Source organism: Homalodisca vitripennis, chromosome 4 (assembly GCF_021130785.1).
Source record: "Homalodisca vitripennis isolate AUS2020 chromosome 4, UT_GWSS_2.1, whole genome shotgun sequence".
NCBI classification, from domain to species: Eukaryota; Metazoa; Arthropoda; class Insecta; order Hemiptera; family Cicadellidae; genus Homalodisca; species Homalodisca vitripennis.
In genome coordinates this window covers 152,130,065-152,155,536 of record NC_060210.1, presented here as the reverse complement: position 1 = coordinate 152,155,536, position 25,472 = coordinate 152,130,065, and the positions used below count along the sequence as shown (strand labels likewise).

Here is a 25,472-nt window from a genome sequence, read left to right as displayed (position 1 = left end):
AAGCACTCTAGTGCTATTATCACTCAGTATCGTCAATAATTCCAGTAATCGCTTTCTTTGGGAGCTGCTTTCATCTATAAACTGAAGTGCATGTACCCACTTTCTGTTAAGCAAATAATTTCCTTATTTACAAACACTTGGCTATACCTGTGAGAATCCTGTGTGCTAACCAAATGTTACACTCTATTTTAGCTGGTTTAACAGTGCCTCAAGAGTGTGGTTTGTCCTTCATCGGATCTAAACTGTTCTTTCCATCTAAACTTCATAGCAGATCTCTCGGTATCGTGTACTCTTACATAATGGGATGCACATTCATCATCTGCCCAGATATCTAGTTCTTGGTAATGAAGTTATATTGTTGTATACCGCAAATATGTACATGTACTCCTTACATTCGTATGTCATGCCATTTTATGTCATTCATTTTAATTTATAGTGTACAATTGTTAGCATATTTAACCTCTAAATCCTTTATCTTCTGTATTAGGATACTCAGAAACAAATGATATAGTTAGGTTTTCAATCAGAAAATTATATATATTGTTTATAGCTACAAAGCTATAAATACGGTCTCTTAACCGTTATACTTGTACACATGCAGGGTGGTTAGTTCTTGGTGCTACAAAATTTTTTGGTTTATAATAAATGTGTTTTAGTGCCAATGTATTGTGTGGAGACAGGTGATCAATTATTGATAGACCTTCACATATTTGTTGGAAGTCTAAATGGACATACTTAGATTTTTCACAATACGAACTAACTTCTCTTTTAGATCGTCTCAACAGTTTTTATCATTTGAAAAAGATGAGCTGATGCTCAAGCAGGTTGAAACCCTCTACATTTACTACAGCAGTACACCTATGTTTGACTTTAAACTGTGCAAGTGGATTGGATATGGGGAAAATAACGCATGACTTGTCCAATCTCATGACATTTAGCATATGCCTACGTTTTAATATAGCATACGAGGTGTGTCCTAAAAGTATCCGACCTTGACGTCTGGCATGAACTGACGTTACTCGGCGGCAACGGCAATCTGGTCCCCTTCAAAGTATTCCCCTCCACAAGCCACTACCTTATTCCAACACTCCTCCCACTTCTGGAAACACTCCTTAAATTCATTTTGCGGAATGGCTAACAGGTCCTTCGTCGCATTTTGTTTTATTTGTTCAACATCGTCAAATCTTTTTCCTTTCAAAGGAATTTTTAATTTCGGAAATAGCCAGAAGTCACAAAGAGCTATGTCAGGACTGTAGGGAGGCTGTCGTAGTTGGTTGATTTCGTGTTTGACCAAAAAACGCTGAATAAGATTTGAGGAATGAGCTGGCGCGTTGTCGTGGTACAGGATCCAGTCACGGCTTGTCCACAGTTCAGGTCGTTTCCTTCGCACTGCATCTCGTAGCTGCCTTAGGACCTCAAAATAATACTCCTTATTCACTGTCTGGCCTCTTGGAGCATATTCGTGATGAACAACGCCGTCCTGGTCAAAAAAAACTGTCAGCATTCTCTTGACATTGTTTCGACTTTGTCTTGCTTTTTTCGGCCGTTGCTATTCGCGAGTTTTCCACTATGAAGATTGGGCCTTTGTTTCAGGGTCGTAGACATAAACCCATGACTCATCACCAGTAATAACTTTTTTAAATAGCCCTGGGTCACTTTTTATCAAATCCAGATTGTCCTGTGCGATTTCAAGTCGACAGTTCTTTTGGTCTTTGGTCAGCAGCCGAGGAACAAATTTTGCCGAAACACGGTTCATTTTTAAATCTTCGTGTAAAATGTTACAAACTGACGATTTTGGTATTCCTAAATCTTCTTCCAGCTCTCGGACAGTCAATCGACGGTTTTCATTAATTGCTGCACGAACACATTCAACATTTTCAGCGTTTCTTGCCATTGAAAGCCTGCCAGATCGGTCATCACTCTCCACTGATATGCGGCCATTTTTAAACCGCCTAAACCACTCTTTTATTTGTGTATCGCCCATAGACACGTCACCATAAACTTTCCGTTTGATAGTAATCGTCTCTGATGCTGAATGGCCAAGTTTTTGGCAAAATTTAATGCAAATGTGCTGCTCAACACGTTTAGTCATATATATTTTTTTTTTTTTTTTTAGAAACACTTTTATTCATATAATATACAGTGGTATACATTGAATGGCGTCGTTATGTTAAATTAAACTAGCTGCATCTAAGTAACAGTATTTACAGTTTTCTCCATAACAAATCAAACTACACCTACTACCAGATTCAACATAAATTAAGGATGGTTGTCAAAGTTCATCAAATTTATATAATGGGTTGTTTATTAAATAACTTTTTAATTTTTTCTTAAATAATTTAATATTGTCTATACTTCTTAATTCCACAGGTAGTCTTAGCAAATACTTTGCACCAGCAATTTGATTTCGATTTCTTGTGAAATATGAATGACTGTCACCTAGTTTCGGAACCAATTTATTTATGCTTAGTTTTTTTACATGGAGTATTGATCGGAAAACATATAAACTATAAACAGTCATTATTCCTAAATCAGTAAAATGTTGACGAACAGAGTCATCAAATTTTAGATTCAACATGGTTCGTATTGCCCTCTTTTGGAGAAGGAGAATTCTATCCAAATTCTGTTTTGACGTACCCCCATATATTTCAATACCAAAACTTATTGATGATTCTATAAGAGAGTAATAAATTATTTTTAAAGTATTTAATGAGCAAAATTTAGACATCCTATACAAAGCATACAATCCAGAAGTAACTTTATTAACTATGTGTTCAGTATGGAGATTCCATGTCAAATTTTCATCTAAGATTAAACCCAAAAATTTTGTGAACTTACTTTTTCCAAAGAGTGGTTGTTTATTTTTATTCCCGGATTTACTGAAGATTTCCTTTTTCCTGCATTGAAAAAAATAAAATTAGTTTTGCTGGTATTTAATAATAGTTTATGATTATTAAAGAAATTATTTATGTCCAATAAACTAGAAGAAGCATTATTTTCCAAATTATTTAATGTACTGCTACTAATTTTTAAACTTGCATCATCAGCATACAGACAAAGTGTTTTTGTTGGACTGTTTGGAAAAGAGAGCGGAATACCTTTTAAATAACAGAGAAACAGCAGTGGGCCAAGGATTGATCCTTGCGGAACACCATGTTGAATCTGTGCTAGTGAAGAATTATTGGTGACTATTTGATTCTTAATGCTACTACTTTTTATTTCAACATATTGTTTTCTATTGATTAAGTATGAACTGAACCAATTTAGAGTAATGCCATTGATTCCCAGGCCTTCAATCTTGTTTAATAGAATTTTGTGTGAAACGCTATCAAAAGCTCTGCTTAGGTCCAAGAAAATACCTATTGTTTTCTCTCCTTTATCTACAGAGTCAATGGCGGAATTAATGAGATCTATGCCAGCAGTAACCACAGATCGATTTGGTCTAAAGCCATGTTGTTCCTTATCATGCAAACAATGGGTTTAAAGAAAATTTACTAATTGATTATAGACTGCTCTTTCAAAAATTTTTGAAAAAGTAGGTAGCAACGATAATGGTCTGTAGTGTGATGGGGTTTTTGAATCTCCTTTTTTCAAAATTGGGATTACTTTGGCTATTTTATGTTGAAATGCGACGCACACACACGGCAGTACTGTACGGAACAGAGCACTGTGACTCACTGAGTGACCGGATCGTATTCATTGCCTAATGTGGGAAGGAGTAGGCTCGCCCCTCCCCTCCAATAACCAGTTCGAGCCGGACGGTTACACCGCGGCTGCCTACTGGTCGGCGGTCGGATACTTTTTGGACAGACCTCGTATGCATGATTATAGCGTATAATTTCAAAGATTCTTAATTGTAAAGTTTTTAATATCACTTGACATATTTTATGCAGAGTGTAATAAAAAATGGGATCAATAATTTTGTTTAGTTTCTTTGAAAGTTTTCCAAGTTTTCCAGAAAAGCTTAAAATAATTTATTTCAAAGCTAATTTTTGGAGTTAGCCTTATTATACACCAAGAAAAAAAACACACTATGTTTTCCAGCACCAAGTCCATTCTGTTAAGTATGTAAATATACAGTGTAACTTACTGTCAGTTCTCAGTTCTTTGTTTGAGTTAACTTGCATAACTAAGGGGCATGTATGATCTAGCAGCATTAAAACATTCTATTACTATTCCAAAATTTGTTTTGTGATAGAAACAGGATTGTTTCTTGACACAAGTTGATTTCAGATTCCAGTAATTAAGTCAGACACAGCATCAGATTTTAGATGATGCACAAAACAGAAGGTAAATTGGAGCTGAACTGAATACCAACCTGTTTTAATAACATTTTGCTACTAAGCAGACAAAAAAAAAAATTATGCAATGAGGTATTAGCAGTACCTCAGTTACTTGCTAAACCCTCAATAACTGAAACCGCCTAGCTACACATGTTTTAGCTATCTGAAAAGTATGCAAAATATCAACACTTAAGGCATCTTCACAAGCAATACAGTTTTATTTGGATTTTAAAATTGTATCGTATTATTATGTTATCAAGAAAACAGAATAAAGAAATTTGGAAAATAATTTTTTTTAATTAAATAGATTATGTGTTAAAGAACTATTGTCAGTGACTGTTCCCTGTTGGAGTAACTTATATAACTTGTTAATTTTCAAAATACTTGTTATTCATATAGATTAGATACAGTTTATAATTGGTTTCCTCAATTCTTCTAAGAGGTTTTTCATTTTCTGCGTTGTATTCTTGGTGGAAGTGAGTAGGTTTTAATGGAAAAGACATTTTTCATACTTAAATAAATTTAATGTGGAAGTATGAAAAATGTCTTTTCCATTAAAATCTTCTAGAAGGGCAAAGTTAACGTAAATGTTTTACCCCTCAAAAAATTAAAATAATGTTTTAAAATATTTATTATTTATAAATCTATAATGTCCTGAATTTTTTGTTATACCCTGTTATGTGTAAAAGCAATCACTTGTAGTTTTCTTTAGTGATTACATTAAATTGTTTTTTTTCCAGTAAGATTATATTTGAAATATTCTAAGTTCTTGTTCTGATTAATATTCTTACAGCTGGAGCACAAAATATGCCTTACCAAATAGCCCATGAAGTGATTTATGAGCACACAGCCTAGTTTGTCATGAAACTGATTGTCAGCCACAACAGGTTTAGGGGGAGTTAAATGGGTTAGTTTTTATTGAAAAAGTTAAAAATGTCCAACAATAATTTTGAAACTAACCATCTGAAATAAAAGTGAAATCAGCATCAAATAACCATGCAGACTAACAATTTGGCTGAAAATAATATCTTTCAATATTTTAATCTTGTAAATGAATTAGGTTCTATATTTATACACTGTTAATTGGCTCTCTCACTATGATTTAGGCCTTCTGTTAAGATTTCGGAAAAGTACTGTATGTTTTAAAGATAATATTCCAAAGGTTTTTTTGTTTTTTATTGGTGGTTTAGTCTTCATGATTGAATTTCGATGATTCATGTTTTAATTACCATCTGTCCTGTTTATGTAAACATGTTATAATACCTTTACTGACCCTACAAGATTTAAATCTGTGTTTACAATAAAAAATATGTTGATTGCTTTCTTCTGTAATATACTTTTTAATAGCTGAATAACACAGCAAAACAAACTTTTAAAGAACAACTTGAATGTTTATTACAGATACTGTTAAAGCTTATCTCGAAAGGAATAAACTTGGTAAATACAATAAAGAGGAAGTGGAAAAGAGAGAAAGAGAAAGAAAGCAAGAAGAAGAGGCAGAAGAAAAATTAGCTCAAAATATTAAAGTTAACGACAGATGTTTAGTAAAAGTTATTGGTCAGCCTGAAAGAAGAGGTCAAGTTATGTTTGTTGGTAAGTTTACAAAACTTTGTATAATTACTACTGTAACACCAATAACAGATTCCGCAAAGGAACTTATCATATCACATTATGTAAATATTTAGGGCTTTCAGTTATAATGTCATGAATGTATCATATGGATAAATTATACAGAAATACTTTAAAATACCACAAAGGAACTACACAGTGAGTTCCAAGTGTGGCGAACGAATTTCTGTGATTCACGGACAGTTAAGGAGATTGTTTATACTACTTATACAGTAAATCAGGATACTCAGGTGAACTAAACTATTACTGCACTTGTCACCCAGTAGCATGGATTCAATTTCTTCTTGTGGCACTTTTGTTGGTTTTTGTATTCTGGTGTATATTCTGTTGTAAGTCGTAGGTCTGTGGTAAAAGAATGATCACTGGTCTATCACCAGTGGGAGACCTCATCCTTATTATCAATTGATGGCTTGGTGGAAGTTTGCAGGAAGGGTTATATTTGATGGATTTTGAAATGTATCCATTAAACAAAAAGCAATAAATTTCTTTTATTCACAATTTTATATGTACATACGTAGGACTGAGAGGCCTATTACGGTCTAGGAGCAAATCCTTCCTACATTAGAACCTCTCATATCTGACCTAGCATAATGTCAGACTGTCAGTCTAGTGTCCGACCGTCTGTGTGACCCGACGTGTTCCATTGGCAAAGTCTGTTCAGAATTTGAATGATTGATTCATCTACACTACAGTATTCTTTGTTTTCGTGCCAAAAACCGTCAGTTCAGCTGCGGTTGTTGATGTGGAATATGGTCTGATTACAATATTGTACTGTTCTGTACTGTTTGTTAACGTCAATACTCTTTGTGTTTTTCCTCATTATACTGTTTGTGTTTTTCCCCAATTCTTGACTACGGATTGTGAAGTGCTTTAATGTGGGGTTGCGTGTGTGACAATGGCAACTCAAAAACTTCAGGTGTTGCAACGATTGCACCGTGGTGAGTCTGTTATTAAGGTAGCTTCTGAGTTGGGTGTAGGGTTGAATACAGTAAAGGACTGGAAGAAAAACCGTTAAGATCTGGAAGCGTACTCAACTACAGTTGAGACAGATTATGCGTTAAATAGCAGAACAATTTATAAAAAAAAACAAAACTGGATCTTGTTGATGGATCGTTATGTATTTTGTTTTGTCAAGAAAGGCGCAAAAGAACACGTTTCTCAGGCCCCATGGTATGCTCAGTTATGGCATTGTTCGTAGTTGGTTTTTAAAATTCATTACTCTGGCTTAATCTGTATTTCTGTTAGGAGTTCTTATCTTCTAACAATTGGTTTCAATTGCAATTCTGATAGCTTTTGGAACCTTGACTTCTGTTCCTAAAGTCATAGCTTAGCTAGAGTGAATTTAATAAAATCATTTAAAGCAGAATTGAGCAAATCAAAAATCATTGACTCTAATGGTGTCTAAGTTTTCAGAACTTCATTTTGTCTCTTGACCGGATTGGACTGTGGATTGTAAAGGGCCATCACTTAGTGTTCAATACCCTAAACATAGGCTAACAGTCTCATTAAATTTGCGAATATGAGTTACTAAGAACTGCAACGATAAAAAAAAAGTTTTCCCTGGTTTTACTTGGGGCACCTTGTACTGCTGGCATGTGGTACAAGATCAAACATTCTCTTTGGTTTGTCATTTCCAAATTTTCCTACAACATCGTACTCCTACTCTTGCAATAGTTTATTTCATTTCTTGGTATATCGCAGTTGGCGAGTCAATATACAATATACGTTGGGTATATAATCATATGCTATATAGAGTTTCAAAACCACGGTGGTATTTCCTTGGTAAAGTTATCCCAGCAGCACATGGCATCTTGGGTCTTTACCTGGGTCTTCTATCTCTGATAGTAACTTTTGATTTTGAATTCCTTGCAAGCAGAATATACAGTTTAAACTTTACTTTAGAGCATTCGTTTCTGGAGTTCCTTCTCTTTGATTCCTCTTTGGTTTTGATTAACCGCAATAAAAATAAATGCAAATAGAATAAAATAAATAAATCAGTAGGAGAAACATGAAAGTGTAGGGCCTATAATACAAGTAGTTTATCATTTTCCATGTACGCTTTGTTATTGGTTATTAAAGATAATTTAGAAAGTTACATATATTTATAACTGCAGAATTTGAAATATTTATATCAATGGTTACAAATTAATTTATTTTAATATATTGAATAATGTTTTTTTATATGCAAAGAAGTACAGAGAGAATAAGTGTATGAATGATTTCAGTTATTGAATGATTATTCATTAGTCATTATTATGGCAAGTATTATTAATAAGTCACAACTCAAATCCAGAATCTTTTTACAGGCCAGGTAGAGTTCAAGCCTGGTTGGTGGGTTGGCATCAAGTATGATGAACCTCAAGGCAAAAATGATGGCTCGTAAGTATAAGTTAACTTTAATATGTACTAGTTTTTTAATTTTATATTTTATTTTATAATGAAAGTTAAAGCCAATTGAATGATTAGAACTAAAGAATATTTAACTTGAAATACAAATATAACAATTAATTGTTTTAAATATATTCAACAAGGAAATAATTTTATCTGGAGATTATTAAGGAATCTGACTTAACAATGAGGTATAAGATTAGCTAATATTATAAAAAAATATTGGGAATTGCACAGGAAAATAGTTTAACATTGCTGCTAGTTTTTTTTTTTTTTTATTTTCATAAGTCAATATATTTGCACTACTAGGCACATAGGCGATGGAGGCTCTCTGAATATTGTTCTTTTGTATAGTCACTTGTATGTTGCTTTGCAGTTGAAATACACAGTCTGCTTGGATTTTATTTCGCTTTCGATTTTGATAAGTCTTGTTGTGTATGCCTCAACTGGCATTTTGGTTAACCCTTTAAGTGGCGGTCATTTGTGGTCTCAGTGGCAGGTCGTTTTCGGGTAAATTGCCGTGATCGTTAAACTATTTTTAGGAAATATTGTCTAAGTGATAACCTAGCAACATTATATATATATTTTTTTCTTATGAACTATAGAATAAGAATAAATATAATATTCGGTTCCTTACCTTTATTTTCAGATGAATATCATTGTAGATGTGTAAGATTTTCTTTTAGAAAAAATAATTTTTAAGTTCTATTGTCCGTCACTTTGAAACTACTGGAGCTAAAAAATAATGTAAAATTCACAGAATATACACAATTTTATTCTAAACAAATTACTTCCTATACATTTTTTTCTATTTACAAGAAAAAAAAAGTTAGATGGGAAAAACTATAAATCTATGTACAAACTGGTTTTTTTTACTCTGAGTCACTAGAAGGGGCTTGTCTTTTCCTGCCAGTAGTATAGGGCCTATAATAGTGGCTTAGTTTGTCATAGCACAGTATATTTCGTAAATATAAAACGGGAATTGTCTTATTGCAATCCCCTCCCCATCCTCAGACAGAGGTCAAAGTCGAGCGGTCTAGTAGATAATGTGACTACAGAATCTCGCCGCCCGTTCAGCTGGTGTGCCGCATTCTTATACTTTCGTGCCGAAGTGTCTGTCGAGTGCATCGCTTTGTTGTACTTCCGTGTTTTACTGTGTGTGTAATAGATTGTGAGAATTTGGGATTTACCAAGGAGCGAAGAGGGGGCCATTAGTTTTTAACAAGATCATGACTAGTTGCCTAAATCTAAAATATGCGTGGCGGTCGGCAGTTGCGGCTGAAGGCGGAAATCCACTAAACTCACTCATATTTGATATTGCTGCATTCTGGGCGTCACAGGAAACCCATTAACAATTAATAATCGTTGTAAGTTTGTAATTTTGTAACTGAAGAGTTGCTTTTTTGTTCTATAATGTTTTTTTTCTATAAATTTATATGTTTGTGTTCCTCATACTGGTGTGTGTGGTCGGTATAATCCCAAAGTACCCCAACATTTTCCATGACGAACGAATAACCTAAACATTTACTGGTAACACAAACAACGCGATAAACAATAATATACTGACATTAACAGTACGCGAAGTCGCCAAACAAAACAGTGACGAGACGAGTGGACAGCTGTTCTCTCGTCTGCCACCAGGTCAAACGAAAACTGTTGTATTAATTTAAGCCAGCAAACATTAGTAACATGAATACACACTATACTATATGATATATATAGGAATTTCATGGAGAATACGATAGTTTAAGCTAGGCCTAAAAATAATAGACGGTTGCGGAGCAACAGCCTTAAATGTGAAGCGATGGCTGTGACGGCGCTTGCCACTTTGCGGTGGCGTGTATCATACGTCTCAGACGGCGCTTGTCACTTATAGGGTTAATGTCGCACTCTTAACCCTTTAAATGATAAACAATCAAATTTTTAAAATCTTGAAGTTTTATACTATTGTTTACATGGGTGATCCCTAAATTGATAGGCTGAAATCAGTATTTTTGTAGTATTTTACTAAAACATTTTTAGCTATTAAATAATAACCTGGAGATTTGAAAGTAGGATTAATTAGTTTTTTTCTAATTTTTAGTTTAATACATCATGAACATCAATATGACATAACCCCAAAGAAACTAATAGTGACACAATAGGCACTATGCCATCACAGATAGAACAACCTTCCAGTTGTGATTTTCAAAGTTGGGTTGTAAATCGTGGTATATAAAAGGACGGTTTGTTATTTTTATTTCGATGTGGATTTATTTCTATCAATTATTTACAAATAGTAAGATTTCTTTAGCAAGAAAATAACACTGTATTAAATTTATTACGTAACAATATATCGCTTATTAGTCAAAGGGTTAAACCCACAATTCATTAACATTAGAAATGCTTTTAAGAAATTAATTTCTAAGTTTTCTAACATGTTATAAACTCAGTTGCTTTTAATTTGTAATGAAGTTCTTTAGAATATAGGATGTCCCATAAGTAGAGGATCAGATGTTGAGAGGTGATCCGAAAGGTATTTTCAATAAAAAACACTTAGTGTGGTTATTTAATTGTTGATAGTTTCATGGTTATTTAGAGTTGTGTACTTTTCACCAGAATTAAGATTTGAAGCCCTGAAAACATTTCATAATAATGAAGAATCTAACACATTCTATGCTTTTTTTGTTATGACTTCCTAACCAATCTTCAAGGATACAGTGATATTTTAAGCTATTATAACACAGTAGAGTCTTGGTTATCTGACATTTTGAGTAATCGGATTCTCGGGAGCAATATGTCATGTAACATGATTTTACGTATTGTCGTACGAGGCAACCTATTTCTTTTATCCGTAAAAAGGTGGTTGTGGCAATGGGAGAAAATCTGAAAGCCTTGAAGAGATTAGGCATTGATGAAACTTTATTAACCCTTTGCACGCCAAGTAATTACGTATATGTTTTGCCCTAGCGCCAAATTACTGAATATTTAAATTTTTTGAAAACTGTAAAGCCATTTTTTTATTTGTTTAAGTAATTGATTTAAAGAATAAAAAACCATGAAATGCTTTTATGGGCATTTTTTAAAACGAAATATAGATATTTTTCTATTTTAAGGACCAGTAGGTATGAAATGAATGAAAACGTTATTTTGATAAAACTGTATAATTTTTACAAACGTATACCGGTAGGTACATGAAGTAGATATGATGTGTGATAAGTAAATAAATACACATTTTGGAAAACAGTAAAAAAATACCTTACGAACTGTTTTATGTTTTTTTTTTTTTTTTACGAATAATCGTCCAAAGTATGTAACCCCAAAAACGAAATCGTCGAAGTCCGGATCGTCTGCGTTAGCCATAATTATGGCAATATATTCACAAGTTACGTCAAAATAATAAATAATAGTTATTACTATAGTAATAATTTTAATAGTTCACAAGCACTAAACGTAATATAAACTAATAAAACTGTAAAAACATAAACTGTCAGTGAGCAGGAACACTAGAGATAGAACGTCACGAAATGGCGGCACTTCACGAAATGGTGGCACTTCACGAAATGGCGGTGAGTATAATCGCTTTGGGCGTTTCGAGAAGTACGGGAAACAAACATGAATAGAAAGAAACAGCTGTTACCGATCGATACTCCTCAAACGTTCAGTTGGCACGTTAGCTAATGCACTAGGCAGCAAAAGTGACCATCTAGGGGCAAATTCGACAACTATTAAACTATCTAATGTTGTAAAATGTAGTTCGCGATATAACTCGCTATGGACGCTGTACGGACTTTTATGCATGCGAAATAACTCGCTTATGGCGTGCAAAGGGTTAACCCTTCAACGCGTTTTTTTTATTTTTGACCGTACGCCCCCTACTGCACACATTTTTAACTGTTTTTTTTTTTAGATGTATTTGCTCTTGCATCATTAAACAAATGTATTTATGATATTACATTAGTTTTTATATAATTTTTTTAAAGAACTGTATTTAACCTCCTAAACAATTATTTGACTATTCAAACAAATATTTTCTCGCTTAAAAATAAGTACTTATCTTACTTACATTGTAAAAATTTGTGACATTATGATTTTTCTTGAAGCAATCTTCAAGACAAAGTCCAGCCTCACACTATGCTCTAGTAAATTGTGCCTCTTTTTCTACTCTTACTACATACTGCACATCTTCTTTGGTGCGTAGCATTTTTACCAGTAGGGGGAATTTTTTCAATGAAATGTCACTCTGTCAAACGTGCAGTTGGGGGGTCAGTAGAGGGTCTTCTATGAATTTGTTTTGGCACATCTGTTTGAAATCTTTCTAATATCTCTTTTACTAGCCCTAACCTTAATATAAGGTGATCAATACTAACATAGTTGGATTTCCAAATAATGTAGGAGTTCAAAACAGTAATATTGAGCAACCTTTTGAACAATTTTATGTGCCACTTTGTACCCCGTTTTCTTTCCATTAGATAGTTTTCAAGCATCTGGTCCTCCCAACACCCCCCATATTTTTATTATAATCTACCACAATACCTGGTTTCATGACTTCTTTATTATGTTTAGTGGCTGGTACCATTTCCACATTATGAAAAGTAGAAATCAAAGATACTAATATCTTGTCACGCCACTTGAAAAGCAAAGCATCATCAAAAGACACCTTGTAACTAACCTTTATCAAGTCTGCTTTTCTTACATCTTTTTTATTCCCTGTCTATTCAATTTTACAGTTCCTGCACAGTCCATTTTGTGATCTTTCAGAAATTTTGCTAAAAAAGGGTTGTTGTACAAATTTTACATCCATAAAGTGTACCCTTTTCCTAGTAATTCTTGAACTAATTCTATAACAATTGCTTCTGTTTTTTGTGTTTCATTATTTATGAAACAACAAGTAAATTTGATCTCAGACTCTGTTAAAAAATATAAATTCCAAGTATATTCATTTGAGGATTCACACAGTTCATCGGACTTTATTCTGAAACGAGCTGCTTTGAGAGGAATATATTGTCTAAAACTTAACCTACCCTTCCAGAGTAAGAGACTCATCCACTGATTTTAGGCCTAGACCTAGTATAAAACGTATCACAATATCCCTAACCTATGCTAAAAACTAAAAAAACCTGTTTTGATTTCACTAAAACTTCAAATGCTTATACACTATTTTGTTACATCACAAAATGAAAATGGGACGAGATGAACAATTAATTTCGAAGAATGCACAATAAAAACAACCAGTTCGCAACAACAAAGTAGCTGCTTCTTTACTGCGCAGTTGTCTGAAAACAGCTGACTAAATATTGATTTTTACAAATCTGTTGCGAAGAAATATCAAACGACTTTGGAACAACTATCGATACTACTATTGATCCAAACGATAAATAGATTTTTCATCTTTAAATTAGTATACAGGGTGTTTGAAAAGTATGGGTACGGCTTAATATTTAAAAAACCATAGGAGATAACATCTATAAACTTTGCACAGTGTCATATGACTATGTAAACTATTTTTCCTTGCTATTACCATGACATGCCAACCATGGGGGGACGGCCCACAGAGGAAAACATGGAAATCTTAAATTGAAGCATGGGTCGAGTGATACCTCATTTGAAAGAGCTCACTTAGTAGAGTTGAATGCCGCAAACCGCATCTCAAAAGGTTTATCCAATCAGAAATGGCGGGTTGTTTTAGGTACACATTGTGAAGTACATTATGCGCTGCCATTTCTGACTGTATCGTCGTATTCTGATGCGGTTCGCGGCGTTTCTCTCTACTAACCAATGTGTTTTCACTGACTTTTTTTAATTAGCAAATTATGTCATAAATTTATAACACAATAAATAAAACTAAAAAACATCGGTATTTATTGTGTTATAAATTTATGACATAATTTGCTAATTAAAAAAAGTCAGTGAAAACACATTGGTTAGTAGAGAGAAACGCCGCGAACCGCATCAGAATACGACGATACAGTCAGAAATGGCAGCGCATAATGTACTTCACAATGTGTACCTAAAACAACCCGCCATTTCTGATTGGATAAACCTTTTGAGATGCGGTTTGCGGCATTCAACTCTACTAAGTGAGCTCTTTCAAATGAGGTATCACTCGACCCATGCTTCAATTTAAGATTTCCATGTTTTCCTCTGTGGGCCGTCCCCCCATGATTGGCATGTCATGGTAATAGCAAGGAAAAATAGTTTACATAGCCATATGACACTGTGCAAAGTTTATAGATGTTATCTCCTGTGGTTTTTTAAATATTAAGCCGTACCCATACTTTTCAAACATCCTGTATGTATCAAGCATATCAGATGAAATAACAACCAGTATTTCAATAACTAGCTTATCAATATCATGAAACGTACGCTATACGTCGTGACACGATCTCAATGGTGCTACCAGGTCAGTACAGCTTAGTCACAAACCGTTGAAGGGTTAAAAGTGGTACAAGATTATAACGTTGTAAAAACAACAGTAGGAGATTGGAAGAAGAATCGCAATGACGTTGAAAAATGGTGTTGGTGTTCTCAGTGTCATGGCAGCTACTTTGGAAAATAGGAAGACTATGAAAGAATGTGAGTACGAAAAAGTAAGTGAAGCTTTGTACTTATGGTTTACTCAACATAGAGATAAAGGTATACCAATAACAGAACCAATCTTACAACAAAAAGGCTTAAAGTTTCGAAAGTAACTTAATGAAGGTGAACCTTAATAAAGGTAACTGATTTCGCAGGTAGTGTAGGTTGGATCAATAGATGGAAGAAAAGATACAAGCCGAAACACTAGCATCAAAGGCCAAAGCTGCAGTGCCAGGTTGCAAACATAGCAAAGAGTTACTATATTTGCATGCAATAAGGCAATGGCAAATATGAGAATGAAACTGGCTATGATAGGGAAGTGAAAATATCCAAGAGCGTTTAATAATGTTTCCTAAAATGCTTTACCAGTGAAATATCACATTAAAAAAATGCTTGGATGAGCTCAGAAATTTTTAAAGAATGGTTTTTATAAAAATTTTTTCCCTCACACTGAACAGTTTTTGAAATCCATAAATTTACCACGGAAAGCAATATTGCTGTTTCATAATGCTACGTGATATCCTGACAAGGACGAACTTAAAAATAAGGAAATAAAGTTATATTTTTGCCTCCAAATGTGAATTCCTTATGTCAGCCTATGGATCAGGGAACCTTAGAGGCAATGAAGAGGAATTATTGAAGAAACCTGCTTTCTTATTTAATTGATGTTATGGGCCAGGGAGAAGAAACGGTGAACAAATTGTATCATCTTAATTTGGAAGACATGGCTTACTACTTTGCCCAATCATGGGAGAGTGTAGGAGCTAACACCATTGCTAAATCTAGGAAAGTTTTGCTCCAAGAAAATGAAGAATCTCCGTGTGGTGAAAATGTAGAGAAGGAGACCGAACCAGACAACACTAGACTTCCATTGTTACAACAAGTACCGGGTAATATAAAAGCAACAGAAGAGGACGTGAGTGAGTAGATTGTCCAAGACGAACCATATGAAGTGACAGATGAAGAAATAGTGAACGTGGCAAACGGAAAAGGAAAAGAAGATGATGAAGAGTATGTGGTGTTAGAGGAAAATGCACAGAAAGTTTCACATAACAAAGGACACAAAGCTTTAGAAATGGTGTTAAAGTATGCAGAGCAGCTGGAGGAAACATCGTCTAATGATGGTTTTACTTCTGAGAAGACGAATATTTTCGTAGTTCACTTACTATGTACCTACTGTAAAGCGTGTTTTATTGCTTCAACTTAAGTGCAAATAAAATTAACACCCTCATACACAATCCCACCAATCTGCGGACACGTCTTTCGAGGCGTCCGATTCTGGGTCTGTCGTTCTGTTGGGTCCATGTGAGAACGACAGAACTGGAATCAGACTCCTCGACAGACGTGTCTGGGGATTGGTCGGATCGTGTATTGGGAACCTTTACACAATTTCAAGTCATTTTTATTATTTTCTATGTTATCCGACCTTTTTGGTTATCTCACCTTTTCGCTTATCCAACCTTGCCGCGGCCGGTTTAGGTTGGCTCATCGAGACTCTACTGTATATTGTAAAAATACTCGTACTTTAAAATTCTGTCACATAATCAAATTAAAATTATTTACCATTATTAAATTAAACTCATGTTAAAAACAGTTCATTAATAAATTGACTCATTGTCATAAAAACTTTCTTATTTGTTCCAGGTACTATAGCAGTTAGGATATCTGAATCTTTAGGAATTAAATATTTTAATATTTATAGCCACACATCAATGAAAATTGAAGGTTTCTGATCATGAGAAACAAAGTGGCCCATTAAAGATCTTCTTGGAAAATGACAATAAGGCATTTATAGAAATTTTATATGCTTCATGGGGTCTATTGCCACAATGAGTACTTAAAATACTTGTTGCTTTTAATTTTTCCAATTTCCACACTTAAATTGGGTGAATGTATAATCTAGAAAGCAATCAGAAAGGCATTTAAGAAAGCTCAAGTGATTGTATGATGTAGTTTCTGTAGTCCCAATTTGATTTTAAAGCTCATGCCGTGGTAATGCCACTCCCTACTATACAAGGGCTGTTCAAAAAGTATCGGACCTTCTGTCCTCACTAAGGTGGTCCAAAAACTAAAATGTTAGAGAACGTACTCTCCACATTCTTGCCCTTGTTCCAATTGGTATAATATAATATAGAAAAAAGATTTAGGTGAATAGGTCAGTATTTACGGATCCCTATGATTTTACACTTTAAAGAACAAAAGTGAATTTTTAGTAAAACATCAATACTTCAGTACAAAAACAACTTTATTAATTAAAATAATAAATATATCTCTATACATGTAAATTTTCTAATAAGTTCGAGTTTAATACAGCTTATTAACATTATCAGCCATCAGCGTTGCCTTCTCTGTCATTGAAAACTGTTTTCTGTGTAGTTGTACTAACTGAAGAAGGTATTGAAAGTGTTCTTATTTTTTGTTATAGAAGTATTAAATGTTTGAATCAGAGCAATCCCTCTTTCACCACAGTTGTTCACAACTTTAATGTTCAAATGGTTTCTCTTGAATATCATCAAGTTAGGAACACAAGGTCCTTGGAAAAGAAAGAAGACTCTTTTTCCTTAAAATTTTTAAGTAGAATGTCGGAACAATTCTGTTGTCCGCTGTGTAACGTATGTTTTGAGAGGACTCTCGTAGTTAAAAGATTTACCCTATAGTCTATTAAGGGCCTTAGGCTTTGGTGGACGCTGTAGGTTTTTTTTTTAACCATCGCAATTTTGGTATTGATACTGATGCGGGAATTTAAGGGTAAACTGATCCTTAAATAAATATATTTTGAGACAGTAAATAACCTTAACCATCCAACATGCGTTGTGCAAACCACCTGGGGATCGGAGCTTTACTTTCGATTCTAAACTTGTATCACTAGGAAAAAGATTACACAACTGTAGAAGCTCTAAGTAGTCATCTCGAGGCTGCTATGATTGATTTGGGTCCTCTGAAATACTACCATAATGGTCCATCATATCTATTCTGAGATTTTTTGTTTGGTCATTGGCTTTAAACAAATCATTAGCCTACTACTGAAGGAAAATTTTTCCTTGTCAATCTGAGTCCAGTATTTCTTGAAACTCTTAAATATTTCAACTTCAGGGCCCTCACTAACCCCAAAAGCTGTAATAAAAATGGAGGAGAGCATAATTTCATGTACATGTTGTCTACATGGATTCCACTCTTCCATTCTTGAAGAATGGCACATGCGCCACTTTTCAACCATGTATTGGCAGCTGTTGTGTCATATACTAAAGAACAATCAATGTGATACAATCAATATAAAAAAGGGCCAAATGTTAGTGGAGAGTGAATTCAGGCAGGCCGTTTACAAGCCAGAATGAGAATTTTATTGAACAAGTGCAATATTTAGTCAATTTAGAACCTTCGTTTTATGGTCCGAGACTAGCAGAAGAAATTGGAATCAGTACATTCGATTTTAACCAAGGATTTGAAAATGAGAAGAGTGTTCTCAGAATTTGTTCCAAAGTTGCTGACAATGGAGCAAAAACAACTTCGTCTTCAAATTGCATAAAACACGCTGGACAGTGCAAAAAATAATCATGAGTTCCTGAACACAGTGATCACTAGTGAGTAATCCTGGATTATGGGTACAATCCGGAAACCAAGATGCAATCATTTCAGTGGAAACACACGATATCTCCATAACCTATAAAAGCACAGCAAGATCGCAGCTAAGTCAAGGTCATGTTGACAGTCTTCTTTGACTCCAATAGAGTAGTGCATCATGAGTCCACCACACAAAACTATCACAAAAGAATATTATCTTGAGATTCTTTGTCGCCTAAGTGTTGCTGTGTGGTGTAAACGACCAAATCTTTGGCAGGTCTATCACGACAATGCACTTGCCCACTGTGCACATCTAATTCAGAGTTTTCTCACTAAAAACAACACACCTCTGGTTTGCCAAGCTCTGTATTCCCTCAATATGGGTCCCTGCAACTTCTGGCTATTTTCTAAGCTGAAAATGCATCTGCAAAGAACTCAATTTCAAGAAAGAGAAGAAATTAAACAGAATACGATGGCCAAGCTTAACAGCTTTCTAAAAGATGCCTTCTAGAATTTGAAGGGGATTAGAAGTTTGTAGCTCTAGTTCAATAAATGCACTTTTTATTAACAAAAGCCAGATACTTTTTGAACAGCCCTCTTACAGTAACTCTTTAGTTATTATATATATTTGTAATATTACTACTAGTATCTTCACAGCGGCTCCATATTCTGAGTGAGACCGGCTTCTCTCTATATGGTTCTGCGCCACAAGACAACTAGCGCAGCCAAAATTTTAAACTATTAACAATAACTGTTTAGGTGTAATACATGTAGTTAAGATCTTCACTGCAACTCAATATTGAGTGAGACCGGCTTCTCTCTATATGGTTCTGCGCCACAAGACATCTAGCGCAGCCAAAATTTTACACTATTAACAATAACTGTTTAGGTGTAATACATGTAGTTAAGATCTTCACTGCAACTCAATATTGAGTGAGACCGGCTTCTCTCTATATGGTTCTGCGCCACAAGACATCTAGCGCAGCCAAAATTTTACACTATTAACAATAACTGTTTAGGTGTAATACATGTAGTTAAGACCTTCACTGCAACTCAATATTGAGTGAGACCGGCTTCTCTCTATATGGTTCTGCGCCACAAGACATCTAGCGCAGCCAAAATTTTACACTATTAACAATAACTGTTTAGGTGTAATACATGTAGTTAAGACCTTCACTGCAACTCAATATTGAGTGAGACCGGCTTCTCTCTATATGGTTCTGCGCCACAAGACATCTAGCGCAGCCAAAATTTTACACTATTAACAATAACTGTTTAGGTGTAATACATGTAGTTAAGACCTTCACTGCAACTCAATATTGAGTGAGACCGGCTTCTCTCTATATGGTTCTGCGCCACAAGACATCTAGCGCAGCCAAAATTTTACACTATTAACAATAACTGTTTAGGTGTAATACATGTAGTTAAGACCTTCACTGCAACTCTATACTGAGTGAGACCAGCTACTCTCAATATAATGCAGTCAACATGTTAACTAGATTTACTAAATGTAAGAACTAATGGTTCCTTGCAAACAATAGTATTTATGTTATTACTTATCAAGTACTGCTGAAAAAAGTTTTTTAGTTGCTTAATAGATTTATAATTTTTTAGGGTTAATGGAGTTCGCTACTTTGAATGTCCTCCTAAATATGGCAGCTTCGTGAAACCTCAGTTTGTTGAAGTTGGAGATTTTCCAGAAGAAGAAATTGACTTGGATGAGGAACTATAGTGATTTGGCACTGTTTGTGTTACATTCCAAGATAGATATAATGGATACATATAAATGAAATAGTTATATTTATATGCGCATTATATATATATGCGAATATAAATGAAATAGTTATTAGTATTTATAACTTTTTCTAATTTATTTTATCATTAATTAATTTTTTTACTAACCTTTCACTATTTTAATAATCTTAATTTATTCTTACAAGAAGTTTGAGAGGGGTTGTAACAATTTGTCATGCACCTTTTGTTTTCCATTACTTAACCATTTGTTTATAATTTATAATGTACATTGTTGTGTTAATTTTGAAAAATTTTATGAAAGCGCTGTTAATGGTTGTGATAAATATCAATCTGCATATGTATGCTATTTTGAATAATTAAACTAATTTGCTCTTAAATAGGTATTTATTTTTATTCATCCACAGATTGATTTGATTCCTCCATTGTAATTACAGAAAAACCTTGTTATACAGTCTCCTGCAGGTAAGTACTCCTGTTCATAATACATAATACTCGTTTTATATTTCATGAAATCAAATTAGAACATTCTGGAGTAGGACTGTGTGGCATTAAATATTTTCTGCTAGTAGCATTTTCCACTTAAATACAGTGGGTGTTTATAAACACTTCATATGTTTATAACTTTTTTTATCTAAGTCATTGTTATTGTTCAATATGGTAAATTGATAAAATAGACAGTTCATTAAAGTCAGATGACCCCATGAGAGCAATGATAAACTTTACTTTTCCACCTGTAAGGTTTTGTAGTTTGGTTTAGTTTAAGATTAAGGTTGTGACATATTTTGAGCAAGGGTTGCTGTGAAAGGATTTAATAATAGGTTAGATTGGCAGTACAAATACCCTCAAATGAACCAACACATTATTTGTGACAACATTTCATTAAATTGATTAAAAATTTTAATTAACAATTGATTGCGTCAATCGACATATTAAGCACAAACCTTAATACCTTAATACTTTGAAAACATGTTTGATATTAAATTATTCATTACAATTTATTTTAAATTTAATTCATTATAACATTTACTAGTAATTTTGTAGTGTTGCAATAATAATGAGTTCATGGACTAACATGAGAAACTTTCTTTAAAATAGCTAAACATTTACATGAATTTACATTTTCGAAATTGTGAACATTTAAATAGATATGGAATTGAAAATGATTAATGAACCCTAAAATATACTAAGTTCTTAAAATTACTTACATTTTATTTCACATCACACTTATTACGCCTAGAGATATTTTTCCGCACACGAACACAAACACTCCCGAACTTCACTTTTCGAATTCCCGGCCTCCACTTTCCACCTCTCCTCCTTGTTCTTCAGTTTTGATGTTCTTCTCCCGCCAGCTCATTGACCACGCCTCTGCCAAATGTCTCCATCATAATTGGTGAGTAACAATTTTTCATATCAGCATGGCTGTCCCTTACATTGTCGCACGGTTTTTACAAATAAGCATTTCCGCTGCTTAAGCAAGCATTTCCTGTTTGTTCACCATCGGCGTCTAGGCGGATGTGCGTATCCAGTTACATCCGGAGGATGTTTGTATCGAATTGTAATACAAGACTTCCTTTCCAGCAACTATCTGTACATTGATTCTATGAATTTTATATTACTAATAATTACATAAGTCTTACATTCCCCTGGCTTAATGACGATTCTACCTACGAATCGTACTTATTGTCTAATGTAGGTTATCCATTGGGTAGTCACGTTCATGTACTGTAGGCTTCAGGAATTTTATTTTGATGTTGTTAATGTGGATGAAGTAGAGGTCTATAAAAGAAGTAGTGTTATTATAGAAGTCCAGGCTAATAAAATGTACAAAATGAGTTCCATGTTGTTTACTATGTTTTTGTCGTCGTGCTTTAGCTGGAAGTGGTGTTGTCTTTGTAGATTGTGAACAAAGCAGGTGAATGCGCAGGTAGCTCGGAGAGTAGGTAGTGTTGTTGTGTTGAGAATGCTGTGTAGACATCTTCCTTGTTGTCTGCCAAGTCATGTATTTGGTGTTCTGTCGCAATGTCAGAACACAATTCAAAGAAATCTCCGACGAACGTGAGCAATCTTCTGTTTCTATCTGGTTGTTGTCTTTCGATGAATGGGAGGTGTTCTGCTACCATTTGTTGATGTATGAGGGTTTGTAATGTGGAAAGGTTGTTCTGTATCTTGCAATAGGTTTGGGAGTTGTTGAGGGTTTTTAGGGCAGAATTTTAGAGAGGGTTCGTTTTTGGGTAAATTTTGTTGTATGTTGAAAGGAATTTTGTATATGATAGGGATGGAACTGATATAAGGTAGTGTCTGAGGCATTGGAGTAAAGTACGCTCCTTTGAAGATTTGTACTAGAGGCTTATTGGGTTCTTCTGTGTTGTGGGTTAATGTGCTGGCAAAGGTGGTCGAAAGAGGCATGGCAAGTGCTGTTAGTAGTAGTAGGAAGTGCTGTGAAGACTCAATTTGTCTCGTGGGTGGTTGGGACGGTAATAGTGCTGTAGACTGGTGTCTTGTAGATTGGTGTCTTGTAGACTGGTTTCTCAGGTTGTGGTTGGTTTTTCTGGTGTCATAATTCTAAAACTTAATATCTACAGGTTACATATACATTTCAGTTTAATATTTTGTAATTAATACACATTTATGTCTAAGGTTTTTATTTACAGAAATCTTTTAATAACCTCTCGATGGTGTGTCGTATTTCCCTAGCTCTATGTAATAATGTTTTTACTAAGCATCTTAATCTCTAGTGTTCTTAAATAAGGTTCGAAATTATGTTATTTTATCATATTACAAAACGATACTACGCACCTTTGTTTCTGAGGAATATGTAATATCCCTTCTTTGTGCTTATTGTCCATAGTCATTATTATGATCATAATATATGTTGCCTAATCAAGGCTGTATAGTTTGTTAATGAGCAATATTGCTGTGCTAATACATACTATGTTAAATATATGTTACTTTCCTTCAATGTTAGATTAGCTATGTAATAATTAAACATGTTATATAAGTCATTTACATGTCATATATTGAAGTATTTGTTTATCCTAGGATTATATAATATAGAACATGTATGTCTCTTTCTTTGAGATGCATCTCAGGAAAATTGAGTCCTTGTAGGGTATATTATGTTAACACTGCTATCTACTAACTTAAATAAATATGATATATGTAGTACACTTTATCATATTTTATATTCTTTATTACTAGGCTATGTATACACGTATCCCTCAGGTAAGTATAATATGTACGTTGTGTCAAGTTAGAGTACGCTATGTTATTGTAGTAAACGAGTACGTGGGAAACATTACTTGCATACTAAGCTGTCTGAACCACCAGGGCCCTTGGCGACCCAGACCGCCGGTACGAGGCAATGCCCCCTAGTCATAGTCACAACACAGTCGGTGTAGTATAGCGTGGGAAGTTAGTTGAGTTAGCAGAAAACTTATCTGCCTGGGAGACATACCAGAGTCACGGTCAAGTCTTACTAGCCAGTCTATGTACGGTTACCGTGGGTTACAGGCTCTGCTCGTGTCGTGTCGTGTGTGCTGTGTTAGTGTCCTGTGTATTGGGATTATCTATACCAATATCTTTGGTACGTGTAACCTATCACTTAATCACTAAATTACAGTAAACCTCACATTAAAATACAAAGTTAGGCGTTTTAATTTTCTAAAACTTTTATGTCTTTATTCTCTATCGTTTTCTGACACAACATCGAGATTTTAATATACATTTTTATTTCTGTTAGACTTACTTCAGTGACTCTCAAGGTTATATAACGTTATAATGAATCATTCAAACCGTAATCAAGTTAACCGGTCTCTCAACTCCTGGAGTATAATACCTATTTTTTTAAAGCGATTCTTGCATGACTATGTAGTAGCTTTTTACCCTCATATATTATGAAATTATTGCGAATATACTTTTCACTCTCTTCAAATTTTACTACAAGGCAGTGAGTGCATAGTGATGTTCATGAGAAATATTGTAGTATTATTCTTGAATATTTTATTATTGCTCAAGTCCCTTCATATTTGTTTTATATTCTCTTATAGAATAATTTCATTCTAGCAACATGTATTGGTTGTTCTGTTAACCTTCCCCTGTGGTAAATTTCTACTGCATATGTCACTTCGTTAATTTTTTTCTTGACAACGAAAGGACCTCTAAATGGTGTTTGAAATTTACTATATTTTTTTGTGTGGTCTTTCGGGAAATGGACCAAGACTTCATCGCCGGGGTTTAAATCCAAATGAGTTTTGTCACGGTCAAAGTATTTCTTTTGCGCTTCCTGGGCTTTTTTCATGATTTTCGGCATATCTTTGCGTATTTGCTCTAACATTTCTATATTTTCCAACACCATTTTTTCGGGATAAACCTGTAAATATATACAATCAGACGGTAAGTTAGCTTCGTAACCAAATATGAGGTAGTGCGGTGTGTAGCCTGTTGAAATGTTTACAGACGTGTTGTAGGCAAATGTAACTATTTGTACATATTTTGACCAAGTTTGGGGTTTTTCCACAACGTAATGAGATATTGCCTTTATTAGCGTGTGGTTGTATTTTTCAACCGCACCTTGTACTTGTGACATATAAGCAGCGCCTGGCCTTTGTTCAATCCCGAGTGCATTTAGTAACTGTGAAATTACAGAATTCATAAAGTGTGTTCCTCTGTCATGATTAATAATTCTAGGAAATCCAAATGTGCAGAATAGATTTAATAATTTTTGCGCTACCGTGTTCGCATCTGCATTTCTACAAGGGGTCGCAAATGCCATTCTAGTGCAGGCATCGGTTGCAACTAGGATATATTTGTAACCATTACTTTGTGTAATATTACCTACAAAGTCTATTGTTATTCTGTCAAAGGGTTTTATGGAGGGTGCAATAGGTTGTAGTAGACCGTAATTTTTGTTCGTTTTTGGCCTACGTAGTTGACATTCTTCACAAGTTTTTGTATATTGGAGGATATCACGGTACATATTCGGCCAGTGATATCGTAATTTTATTTTTGAAGCTGTTTTGTAATGTGATAAGTGTCCACCCGTGTAGGGGTTGTCATGGAATATTTTTAATATTTCTTGTGTTTGTTTTTGGGGTATAGCCAATAAGTTTCTAGTTTCTCGTCCGTTGAAAGTTTTGAAATATAACAATCCATCTATTTCTTCGTAATGTCTTGAAGCCCGTCTGATTTTTTTATTTACCTCCTCAGGTGAGGTCATCGCAAGGCGTATTTGTTTCAAATAACTGTCTTGAGCTTGTAGTAGGGGTAGATTTGTCTGTATTAAAGTATTGACAGTTA

At 34.3% G+C, this 25,472-nt stretch overlaps 1 protein-coding gene across 1 annotated transcript in view; it reads left to right on the top strand.

Annotated features, from left to right (window-relative positions):
- Positions 1-20,551, top strand: part of LOC124360344 (tubulin-folding cofactor B-like) — a 29,225-nt gene extending 8,674 nt beyond the window's left edge. The window contains exons 4-6 of the mRNA XM_046813895.1: positions 5,685-5,876; positions 8,219-8,291; positions 20,034-20,551. Of these exons, the coding sequence (XP_046669851.1) occupies positions 5,685-5,876; positions 8,219-8,291; positions 20,034-20,151 (383 nt within the window). The 3' untranslated portion in view covers positions 20,152-20,551. The remainder of the gene's footprint in view (positions 1-5,684; positions 5,877-8,218; positions 8,292-20,033) is intronic.
- The last annotated feature ends 4,921 nt before the right edge of the window (positions 20,552-25,472 follow it).